A 12,870-nucleotide genomic window follows, 5' to 3' on the forward strand; every position below is an offset into this window, starting at 1 on the left:
AGCTGGATTTCAGCGGCAACATGAAACATGATATTTTTGGTTAAATCCATTATAGATGCAATTGATGTATTATTGAAAGCATTAATTTCATTATGGAATTGTGATCGATTGATTTTGATTTTGGATGGTTTTGCTTATTTGTTCAATTGAAATATGAAATTAAATTTATCGAAAAGAAAGATATGAATCGAGATGAATTTTAACTCGCAGTCTTGCTATATATCGAAACTCTTTCAATGGGAGTTATATGTTGGCATATCAATACCCTACCAATGGGGGTTATACGTTGGTTCATCAATATCCTATCAGTAGAGGTTATATATTGATACATCAATATTTTGCCAGTGAGAGTTATATGCTGGTTTATCGATATCTTGTCAATGAAAGTTATGTGCTAGTATATCGGTATCCTACCAATGGACGTTATGTACCGGTATATTGATATCCTATCAGTGAAGATTGTGTACTAGTATATCAATACCCTGCTAGTGGAGGTTATGTGCTGGTATATCGATATCTTATCAGTGGAGGTTATATGTTGGTATATCAATACCCTGCTAGTAGGAGTTATACACTAGTACTGTGATTAGTTCATGGCTGTCGAGGTGAACTGGATGTTATGAAAGGAATCGATTTATGAATTCAAAAATAAATTTTAAAAAGACTGAGTTTGAATGATCTTATTTTTTGATTAGTGTTGTATGTTTAAATTGATGTACCTTATATATTTATTTTTAATATATTATTATTACTAAATTTATTTAGATGAAGAGTACATTGCTTACTGGATTGTCTAGCTCATTACTCTATATTTTGCTGTTTTAATAGATTCAAAAGACTAGCTTGACTTAAAGGTTATATATGGGATAATGAATTAGAAGTGAAATTTGATATCTTTGTTTTAAATTAAGATTTATTGATGTTGATTGAAAACTATAAAATTTTATTTTATAAGATATTTGATTCGATTATTTGAATTAAAGTTGAACATTAAATATTGTTCCATTATTGCTTTATAATATCATAATCAGATGTCTTGCATGCTTATGAGAAGAGTTCTTTATGAATATGCGGTGATTGCCATGACCTCTAGCTCGCAATCTTGAGTTGGAGGTGTGACAATTTATAACAGGTATCTTTTTTTTTAGAACTAAAATGCAAGGAATCATGATCAAAGTTGCGGTGAGAGTGGTGATCAAGGCCCCATCACTCTTTAACCAGTTACCACCTTATTATAAGTGCCTGATGATTTGAGATTTTGTAAGTCTCAAATTTAAGACAAAAGTTCATAAATTGAATTTGATCCTTATGTGAAATTTGAATATCTGTGCTTTCTCTCATTTCTAATTTAGTCATTTAAGTAGGATTGATAGATTCTAATAGCTTTATATTCTTTGGCTACACTTAAGTGGTCACTACCCTGTGCTTACTAGAAGTTAAAAAAGTCACAAATCAAGAGAAAGAATATTCGCATCCATAACCATCATGGTTAATAAAGATTTATTTAGTAAGATTTTTTATTTAGTTATTTGAATTAAAGTTGAACATTAAATATTGTTTCATTGTTGCTTTATGATATCATCATCAGATGCCTTGTATGCTTATAAAGAAAGCTCTTCATAAATATGCAGCGGTTGCTATGACCTCTAACTCACAATCTTAGATTGGAAGCATGATAATTTATAATAGGTACCTTTTTTTTAGAACTAAAATGCAAGAAATCATGATCAAAGTTGGGGTAAGGGTAGTGCTCAAGATCCCATCACTCTTAACCAGTTACCACCTCTATTTTAAGCATCTGGTGATTTGAGATTTTGTAAGTCACAAATTTAAGACAAAAGTTTAAAAATTGAATTTGATCCTTATGTGAAATCTGAATATCTGTGCTTTCTCTCATTTCTAATTTAGTCATTTAAGCAAGATTGATAGATTCTAATTGCTTTATATTCTTTGGCTACACTTGAGTCATCGTTACCTTGTGCTTACTAGAAGTTAAAAAAAGTCACAGATCAAGAGAAAGAATATTTACATCCATAACCATCATGGTTGATAAAGATTATTGATGTGGTTTTTCCATTTGGTTTTGGCAACCAATGGTAACCATGAGATAAAGATGGCTTTCAAAAGAGAACAAAAAAGGGGAAAAATAATGTGCATCTATAGTACAAAACAGGAACAAGATGTGTTTCTTGTTCTCTATACTTTTCATTATTTTCCATCTATTTGGCTTCATTTGCTGACCTTTTCTTTCCTCTTTTTGTTCCCTTTTTTTAAAAAAAACATTTTGATCCAAATGCAAAATTAATTTCTAAACTATAAATAAAAAATTGTTAGAATTTTTGTTGCATTTGCATACTCACAAAATCTTGGAGCCATCCATAATTATTTACTTTTTCAAGCATGCTTATAATTTTTTATATTCATGAACATCTATATATAACATGTCGTAAATTTGTAATAAACAAAATCTATAGTTAGGGTCAATCATGTTATCTAAAATGAAGGTTGTGATGGTTAATTAATGAAGTAATATTATTGAATGTCACATACCCCAACTTTCACAATCTTTTTATTATTTTAACAAAGATTATATATACAAACAACAATTGTAATCGGAAATGCTTAATAAATCCGTATGGCTCCTTTTGTGGGAAATCCATTTACCTCGAACTGAAATCAGTCATTATTTTGTTATATTTACGAACATATACGATTAAGAACTAATTTTACTTAACTTGATCTAGCTTGACCAAATTTTGAAAAGAGGTAACTAATGTAGTTCGGATTTCGGATTCTATGTTAGGTTTAGGTTGAGTTCAAGCTCAAATCAGGCCTAATCAAAGATTGAGAAGATAAATTTGAACCAAAGCCTGACCCAATTTTTTGAGGTGATGAGATTCAAAACTAACTTAACCGACATGTGACTTGGGTTGGCAAAATTGAGGTCGAGAGAACACGACACACAGCGTGATTCTTTCCCTAGCAAACCCCTTTGACATTATTCAAACCATAATTTTGTAATACCAAGTATTCTCGATCATACATATCGACTAATCTAGTCATAAGTACTTGAACTAAAAACTTGTAGTCTTGAGGACTCTCATAAATGCTACTCATCTAACAAAACAAAATGAGGTTATCTTAAGCCATACACTGACTAAAACTTGCCCTATTTTTTACCTCCCATAGATTTGAGGGAAAGTGTTAATTATGTAATACGTAACATGAGGCAAGATCTATAACACTACACTGATGGTGTGTCCCCATTCTTAAAGGATGTTGAGCATGTTACGATCATCGGCATACCCTAGATCGCCGTTGCTCACTGCAGTTGGATGGTGCAGATGATTCAAAACACCTACTCCATAAATGGGCGAAGTCGATCATCAAACCAAGGGCCTAATGGGCACAGGATGTAGTGTGCTTCACTATTTGTCATGCCACAACATATACTGTGAAGTGCTATTGTTTAACGAACAGCGAACAGCATATTTGGCCAACTAACACCTGCTACTTGTTCCTGCGTACACTGTTTGTTCGCAACCAAACTAAAAGCAAATCCACTTTCACATTTTAAAGTAACCACTACATCGACATGGAAGCTAAATAAAGATCATAAATCATGCATAATAAGGACATTAAATATGAATTTGCTTAAACAACTTCAACTACTTTAGCATCATTAGCTAAACGCGTTGTCATGACTTGGAATATAAAGTGACATCAGCTTGTCCTAAAAGTAGCATGGCTAGTTATTACAATCCATTTCTTAGAAATTGCATGCAAAACTACCAAAGTCTCCCTGATATTAAAGCAGCATGAGAGAGAGAGAGAGAGAGAGAGAGAGAGAGACTCTTGGACTCAACCATGGTGTTTTTGGAGTAGAGTTAGGGGAGATGGGACCCAAGAGACCAAAAATATCTCCCTGGGGACCGTTGGGTTGGGAAAACTTCAACTATCCTAAGGGTGAAGAGGAACTCCACAGCCATATGTGGAGCCCATCTGAAGTATGGGACAGGGGGTAGAGCTACATGCCAAAAACAAGCACTAGCCCTTCTCAAACCCGCCTTGACTGAGGCCTAGACTCTCCTCAGAGCCCAGCCTCATGAATGTATACAGAAAGCCAATAGAGGAGGACTACTAGTTAATTAAGGCATCTTACCTTTCTCTAGGTAAGGGATTACATGGTTGGTTACACTAAGTTCTAATATGCTTATTAGGTAATGTTGGGGTAAAGTGGCACATGGTGGATGATAACAACTCAGTAGAATCATGAGGGTGTTTTAAGTAGCCCATGCAAGGGCTAAGATTAGAACATGGTCCAGGGCTTGCCTTTGCCCTTGGATTTGGCTAAATTTGCCCCTACATCTAGAGGTATTTAGCAGAGGTTGAAGCAAGATGAGCCAACCTAAGGCTAATATTGGAAGAGACTTGACCATTTGCTTTTAAAAATCATCATCTTGAAGTCCAAGTTAGGATTGTTTTGGCTCAAGCCCAGCTTGGGCTATGGGGTTAGAAAGGGTTCTTGTGCCTGGCTCGTGAGGAGCTCAGGTTAGTGACCCTTTTATCTTTGGAGATGCCACCCCACCCTGGGGTGTGGATGCTTTAAGCCCATCCCAGGGCTAAAGCTTAGTGAACTGCCCAATTAGCATCAATGCATCTAAGACTTGGATAATTCTTCCCAACTTGAAACTTTATTTCTTTAGCCTCTCCAGGACTAAAAAAGCTGGGTCCTTAAGGTGCAAACTTGGGCATGTTTTAGAGAAGGAAAGATATGGACACACAGACACATGAAAGGAGAATGATCGAGAAGAGAAAGGAAGTGCAGTGGGGAGAGATGAAAGGAAAAACCATGGTTAAGCCAAGGGTTGCTCTGGTGCCGTCGTTGCGGTGAGGGGAGTAGGGATGAGTCTGTAGTGATGGGCTGTTGGAGTTGGCAGAGTTGGAGCTGCAAGAGCCATAGTCATGCCTGTTTTAGAGTAAAACACACTGTTAAAGATATTAGTACCATAGTTCAATGGCATGCTGAGCTTCAATAAAAGTCAACAGAAGAAACTAAATATCATATCTTTGTAACCCACTCATATAATTTTAGATAACAGAAAATGATTTCCCTAGCATCATCATCTATTCAGAATTGGACAGTGTTCTAACAACGTCAAAATTGGATCTAATGCAAATATGATCGATGACATTAGAAAATCAAGTAAATAGAAGTTTAAAAATATATAGAGGTTGAATATATATATATATAAATTTGTGTTATAGATCAAAGGAAGATACCAGGCACTTGAAGCCTGCAGGAAATCAAATAAAACTGATGTTTGATGTAATCCTATCTATTGAAAAGCATGCAAACATCAAACAAAAGAATGTTCAGTAATTCATCACCCAGGTTAAGCTTCAAAGACCACTGTTATTCAAATAGTTAGCTACGTATATAGGAAAAATATAATTTGATTTTGTTATCTACCACATTGCCTACAGATTACATTGTTGATTCTTGTAGATAGTTGGATGATATAATAATGCTCTGAAAATAAGACTTGTAGTCATATTAAAAATTTTTTGGTTGTGAGCTAATTGTTCCCTGAGGTGGTAGAATGACTGAGAAAAACATTCTCCAAGTAACATGACATTGTGAACTAACCTGCTTGAGCTGGGGGAGTTGGAGCAAGAGACAAGGGCCCTTCATAATGCTGCCCCGAGAACCCCGTCACTCCGGCCGTTGTGGTCGCCGCGGAGTACTGCAACATCTGTGGGTACTGCAAACCAAAGCCCTGACCATGAGCATAGGTGGCAGCCCCTCCGCCCTGACTAAGCTGGAAGTATGGGTAGAAAGCAGTGCTTCCAGTCACCAGCCCAGTTGTTGCTCCTCCATACAATGGATAATTAGAAGCTGCCCCTCCATACACATTGTAATAGCTCTGGTAACCAGACTAGAAAATTTGTTAGTATAAACCTTTGTTGCATTGTATAATCATCATGGATGTGGCATGGGCCAAGTTGTAGGGTTTTGGGGTAAAGCCTTGCATGCGTTGGGGACCTGACATTGATGTATGAAGACTACCTTTGAATGGATGTGGAGAAGTTTCCAAGGGCAGTCAATTATATTTACCAGATATGACTGATCTACCAGTAGTGCCTTTGGGAGAATGGATTTGTGCATTGGAGCTCTATTCATGAATAAAGGAGGACAAGAGAAGACATGTGAGCCATCCATATTGCTAGACTATTAGAACACACCAAAGGTCCAACTAAAGTTGTTCAATAACTGAGGCATTTTTGATGCTTGCAAAGTATGGAAGAAGAAACATATCACATGGCAAAAGCTAAAAGGTGCTTCTCATGTGGTACCTACAATAAAATTCTACACAGTGACTTAATAAAAACAGTGCACAATTTCAGCAAAGTAGAATCACTAAAGTTTCTCTGGGGGAAATAGGTTTCCCTATGATTATTGATGGTGAATCTTACTGCAGGATGGGGAAGCAACTGAAGGTCCCACCTTACATGAACACACATTGGGAATTGAGATCCATTGGAGAAACTTTATAAAGGTGTCGATACATGTTAAGTAAAATTTAGTTTTTTCTTGGTTAACTATTTAAGTGATCATTAGGGGAAAAAGTTAAAGGTAGAAATATATATTTTGAGCAGGTAGTGAAGGAGGATCTATTTCTTTTACTTTGGAGAATAGTTGCGTGGTCCTCACAGTTCCTAACAACTAGAAAAGTTTTGTTAGAATAACTTTGTGCATTCTAATACCTGTACGATTAAAGCATTTAGTGCATGACAAGAAGCGAATGGTAGCTAGTTTCGGGAGTGATTGCCTCCACGCACTCCTAGATCAGGAGGAACATGGCCGGCTAATAACACGCTGCACTCTCATAGCTGGTACAATATAAATAATGTTGTTGACGTGTTGACCTATCGTACAGGAAAAAAAAAATGTTCGAAAAGAACAGAGGCTTCGTGAAGGGAAGAGGGAAAGAGACATCGTTTGGCCTCACATCTGAAAGTTTCTCAGAAATTGTCTGAGCTTCTCATTGGAAAAAAAACCAAAACCATGGCATAGTTCTGAAAAGGATATATATGATAGAGTCATAGAGACGAAGGTTCTTCGTATCTATATGTTTAATAAAAAAATATATTTATAGGAGTGCAATAAAGGGAAGTGGGACATACCGTTGGATAAGTGTACTCGGGGGAATATGGAGAGTACCTGAAATTTTTCAGGAAAAAATAAAGGAAGATTAGAAACAACATACGCTTGGCAGTTAATGCGTATGCATGGCATCAAATGCATATGCATGCACATGGATGCATGTGAGGGGAAATAAAAGGGATCCATGATCATGTATCATGTGCGCGAAGTCTTGTTTGTGCGTACGTGTGAGAGATAGATAGATAGAGAGAGAGAGAGAGAGAGAGACAGAGAGAGAGAGGTGGGGGGGGGAGGGGCAGAGAGAGAGAGAGAGCGGTGAGGGAGAGGGAGGGAGAGGGGGGGCAATGGAACCTCATACATAAAATATCAGCTTTGATAAGAGGATGGACAGAAGAAGCATGTGGAGTGAACAGTATCAAGAAAAATAATGTGGAGGGAACTGTACTATCATCCATGCCCTAGCACTGCGTTTGATGCAACACATATCCATCCATGCTTTATCAATGCCATTCATTCTCTCTCTCTCTCTGAAGCAATGAAAGCAGAGAAAAAGAAGGCATGAGAGTCAAATTGGATGCTGCTATGCACATTCATGTGTCAGCTTTAGTAAGAGAACGAAAAAGAGGAGCATGTGGAGTGAATGAGATGCCATCTATACCATACATCCATGATACATCCATCACTTGACACAACACATAAAATGCAACATGACCTATATGTGTACATGAGAGAGAGAGAGAGAGAGAGAGGAGTGCATCATGATCATATGTCAATATGTCATGGGGCTAACTTTTGAGGCTCAAGTGTTGGTGCACGTGCTTTGCATCTGACACTGGCTATATATGTAAGCTTCTTTACAGCTGCCCTTACCCATAGACATTATAAGGAATCCCTTGTTGGATGGCATAATGAGGGAAGGTGGCAGGAGATGGAAAAGCTGTACCCATCCCACCCTGAAGCTGGCCTGCTTGAAAAGATTTCATTGCCCTAAAGTTTCTGCTTCCACCTGCAACATAATATAACAATTACCACCAGAAGCAACCAATTTTGTAATATAAACATAGTAACCATGGTAACTTTCTATTTTATGGTCAAGAATCCATGGTAACAGACTAACGGTGTCATGACAGTCTTATATATTACTTGCACCAATTAAGAAGTGGTGAGTACACTATTGTGCAGAAAAAAAAAAAAAAAAAAAAAACATACACCATCTACAACCACTCGCTGCAGTCTATGAACGACTTCCTAGGTTAACTAACATGCTAGTTGTTCCACTTTTTCTTGAAAGGAATGGCATTCTTTTGAGACCACTGTTCCATAATCATATTATTCTGGTCTCGTCTTCTGATGCTTCCTTAAGTTTCCAAGTTTTAACATATTGTATTTTCCAAAACAAATGAGATTACTTGGAGATTTGCCTGCCCCGGCCTTTTTGTCTTCTGGAGCATTCAAGCATTAGAGCATCGATGCCGGATCGATGTAATGGTACTAATCCTTAGAACAATGGATCATTGAATCGATCCAAGTAAAATTATTCTTTTAGAACAAATGGCTAGTATAAAGTTGTATGTGAAGAATGAATTAAAAAAGATCGGCTTTCATAAATAATAGATGGTTCAATTCAACTTCATAATGGTTATCGGAGGAACAAAAACTCCTATTTGTTTCTATTGTTAAAGATGATAACAGCCAAGCTGTTGATAGTATAACACTGGCCCTATATATTCTTCAGAATCATCGTTAAATATAGAAAAAAAGGCAAACAAATATAAATGTTAGAGATGAGACCCTGAGAAGTTGAATGAGATTAAAAAAAAAACCAACAAACAAAATACAGAAAAGAGTTTATGTCAATAAAAAACTATTTACCATGGAGAGGTGTTGTTGGTCTAGATCTCTGAACCCCAAGAGAAGCAAGGTTACAATTAGCCCTCCTTCCATCGATCACTGGTGCAGGATCTACACAAGCCCGCATCGCAGACTCCGGCTCTCGAAATGTAACCTAATTTATGAGATGATTAAAATAGAGAAAGAAAGAGTAATTAAGATAAAGCGATTCCTCCTCTCGTAATATCTCAAACAAGGAATAAAATGAAAAATAATTAAGTTTTACAGAAAAGTTAGAACTGTTGTGAATTGATAATCATAGATCCTGATTCCATGTTGCACAAACCCCATGCACCCACATCTTGCTTTGATTCATATGTACCTTGATATTTTGAAAAGATGACAGGCTTGGTAGATCAGAATAATAGAATCATAACCCAATTAAGGCAATAAACCAAGGCGGATATATGGTAAAGCTAAACATGACACATGTACTTAGGAGAAAAAAATAAAAGGAGAGAACCAAAAAAGGGAGATAAGAACTCACAAATCCATAGCCTTTGGATCTTCCAGTATTCTTATCAGTGATGACCACAGCCTCTAGGATCTCTCCAAACTGCTCAAAATATTTCCTCATGGTCTCTCTTTGGGTCTCCCAAGCCAGACCCCCAACAAAGATCTTGGTGTAAGTGGTGTCTCCAAATTGTCCTGCCATGTTAGGTGGATTATTCATCTTCTCCTCCCTAGATCCTTCTCTTCTCCCTCTATCTCCCCCACCACCCTCCTCTTTCCTTCTCCAATCCCAACTCTAAAGTTAATACCTCTTCGCTGATCAGGAGGCCTAGACACAAGTGATCTTGATGTGATTATAGGAAAAAAATCCAACCAAATATATATAGAGAGAGTTTGTCAAAGCTTTAGCTCGGCGGAGAAGAGGAGAGAGAGAGAGAGAGAGAGGAGAGGAGAGAGGAGAGAGGGAGGGAAGAAAAGCTAAAGGTGGGAAAAGGGAAAGATTACTCAGATAGGAGGACCTGTAGCATTATATACCACCCTTAAAACACTGCTGGTGATGTTCATCATCTTCGCCTATGGTCTAACCATGGCCATAAAATATAATACTGCCTTGGCTGTGGCTGAATTGACCAATATGTCCCCGGCACCTCGAAGAATTTACATTGCCGAGGAGAAGCTCGAGTTGAGGTTATCCATGGTGCTGTGGCAAAAACGGAACGGAGAATTGGAATGGGAAAGTGGAGACAAGATTCAGTTGTTTTAATATGAGAGGATGGATGAATGTTGTATATAATATATAAGCTATAAAGATTTGGAATAAGCCTATGCTTTCCACCTTTTGTTAGGCATAAGATGGTTCTTATGACTTAAAATATTGTCATAATTGTTTGTTGAGTTTTCTTGTAGATTAGATTCGAGTTAGGTCTAATCACAATAATATCGATGTTAAGTTTTATTATGAAAGTGTTAGGGAGCAATGTTGGCTTTTTTAATGTTTTGCTTTATATAGCAGGATAGGTAAAGACAGACAAGCTCTGACATAATATATGAATTATGAAGCATCTCGAGAGAGACATGCATGATGAAAATGATTCCTTCCATTCTACACAAAATCCATGTCATTGCCTATCATACCATGCTCAACATGTGTCATAGCATAGAAGTTTGATAATTCTATTCAAACATACATGCAATAAGTGAAGACTAAAGTTACTACATTAGATATGATTTGCTAGTTGAGCAAAACCATGGTAGTAAGATATATACTAGATTCCCATGTAAGAGCAAACTTTGTACTTTTAGAGCTGTTTAATTTGCATCTACATTATTATTTTGATGGCTATTAATTTGTTCTCATCTCTGACCCACTAGTATAGATGAGGAAACAAATTAGGTGTCTCTTCTAGACAACCACTGGTCTCATGGTCGACTTGTTACAGCTCATACTACTAATTTCTCACCTCTTTTATAATGAGAGTGCATGCTTAAAGGCCATGAAAACAACCATGAATGCAAAGCTTGACATGACACAAGAAACCATCAGCAAAAAGTTTCTGAAGAAACATGATATATTTTCAGTGAAAGGAGATAACTACCAATAGAATAGCAGGAACATTATGTACCCAATTAGACTTCAAAATTCCATTTATTAACTCAGGGGAATAAAGGATGCTTGTGGAAAGAGAGTTGAAGCTAATTGTTGGCACCTGCAAAGAACTAATTTAGTAATAATTAAGTAATCACACGATAAGGCTTGGCTTTATTGTTTTCTTTTCAAATGAGTTCCCAAACATCCACTAGAGAAGATCTTAAACTCATAAAATAACAAATTTCCATTATATGTATATTTATATGTTTTAATGCAAAGAATTCAAGATTTTCCACCACATCATTCATATGGACGAGTTAAAACACTGAAAAGACCAAAATGATTCCCTTCTCCAAAATTCAACCTTTATTATCTATCTGGTCATCTTGACCTCTCCAATTCAATCCTAACCAAACTAAAGTGAGAGAGTCATAGAAGGCAAACCGACCATTTTAGAACTTAAAGACTTCTAGAGCCCACAAAAAAAGAATAAATAAGTTTTATCCATCAATCCAAATCCAAACCTAACTATTAAAATACAAAGTCCTTTAATTTTTATACCCAATTTAATTTATGTTCGTGCTCCATCATTCTTTCACTTATTTTTAATATCTAATAATCTATTTATTATTAAAGTTAGTTATGGACGTTGATTGGTTTGACGGCGGATTTTCCAACGGTTGGTGAGCTCATAATGAAAAAATTGTCGTCTAGCGAAGTTAGCCGGCTTTTGGCTTTAGCCGCTCCTGGTATCAGCTAAAAACTGGGAACGGAGTTCGATAGGAGCCTAACAGGGATAGCGGCTTTTCGAGTTGATGGCTTGGCTTGGCGTGGCTTAGCCATCAACGTATGTACAGTAGTGCACATTGTCCTCCTCTGATCAAGACCGTCAAATTGGTCCCCACCTGGGTCAAAGAGTTTTCAATTGAATTCAGAATGCTGAGTTCCTCCACGAATCAAAGCTTTGATCTAACTTGAACCATGAGAAAAAGTTCTATTTGGCTGGGGATTGGATCAAAGATTAGACACGAAGTAATATGTTTAAAAGTGATTAATTTGCTCAATTTTATTACCATAAAAATCTAAATTTTTTCTCGTACTATGCTCAAAATGAATCAAGTTGGATCAAGCCAAATTGAATTAAACATACAGAACATTACATATTCATCAAGATTATCCATTTTAGTCACTGCATGATTGATTGGTCTTATGTGGCAAGCTGGGTTCATATGCCATATTAGGGGTAGGCTTCGGGCCTTGGATCTTGTTCAGCCAAGCCACTAACTTCCAAATAGAACCAATGATCTTAGAGTGGATTAGGGCAGACTTTAGTGCATACATATTTATTTATAAATGTTCACCACTACTGTTCCTTATGGATTTGTTGGTTTGATGAAAAGATTGAGTTTAATTTTGTTGGGCTAAGAACAAAGCCAACTGCGATGCGAGGCAATTTAAATTGAATTAATAATAAAGAATTCAAATTTCGATGAGACATCTGATAGGATATCAAGATGGATATCCTCCCATATATTGAGATAAGATCATTTCGATATTGTCCTATGGCATCTCTTAAAATATTACTAATCCAAATATCAAAATGGTACAGAATGACAGTGCAATTTGTACCATATGAAAAGCTGCATTATGGAATTTAAAATGTTGCTGATAATGCACCCAATCTGTACAAACGATAAAAGTGGACGTGTTTGGGTTAAAATTTATGGTCAAAGATGCATTGAAAAGTGAGTGTATTAATTCATGGGGATTG

The 12,870-nt window shown here is 36.6% G+C and overlaps 1 protein-coding gene across 2 annotated transcripts; it reads right to left on the reverse strand.

The window, feature by feature from the left end:
- Nucleotides 1–3,603: 3,603 nt before the first annotated feature.
- Nucleotides 3,604–10,006, reverse strand: LOC105038528 (uncharacterized). Of its 2 annotated transcripts, none has more exons than XM_010914364.4 (6): nucleotides 9,546–10,006; nucleotides 9,041–9,173; nucleotides 8,039–8,174; nucleotides 7,189–7,225; nucleotides 5,651–5,927; nucleotides 3,604–4,989 (listed from the first exon to the last, which is right to left on the reverse strand). In XM_010914364.4, the coding sequence occupies exons 1-6, from the start codon at nucleotides 9,729–9,731 to the stop codon at nucleotides 4,964–4,966; spliced, it is 795 nt and encodes a 264-aa protein (XP_010912666.1). In that variant the 5' UTR covers nucleotides 9,732–10,006; the 3' UTR covers nucleotides 3,604–4,963. The 2 variants fall into 2 exon arrangements, with proteins under 2 accessions (XP_010912666.1, XP_010912663.1); XM_010914361.4 differs by having other exon boundaries at nucleotides 3,604–4,969; nucleotides 9,546–10,005.
- Nucleotides 10,007–12,870: the final 2,864 nt, after the last annotated feature.

This window comes from Elaeis guineensis, chromosome 1 (assembly GCF_000442705.2).
Source record: "Elaeis guineensis isolate ETL-2024a chromosome 1, EG11, whole genome shotgun sequence".
NCBI classification, from domain to species: domain Eukaryota; kingdom Viridiplantae; phylum Streptophyta; class Magnoliopsida; order Arecales; family Arecaceae; genus Elaeis; species Elaeis guineensis.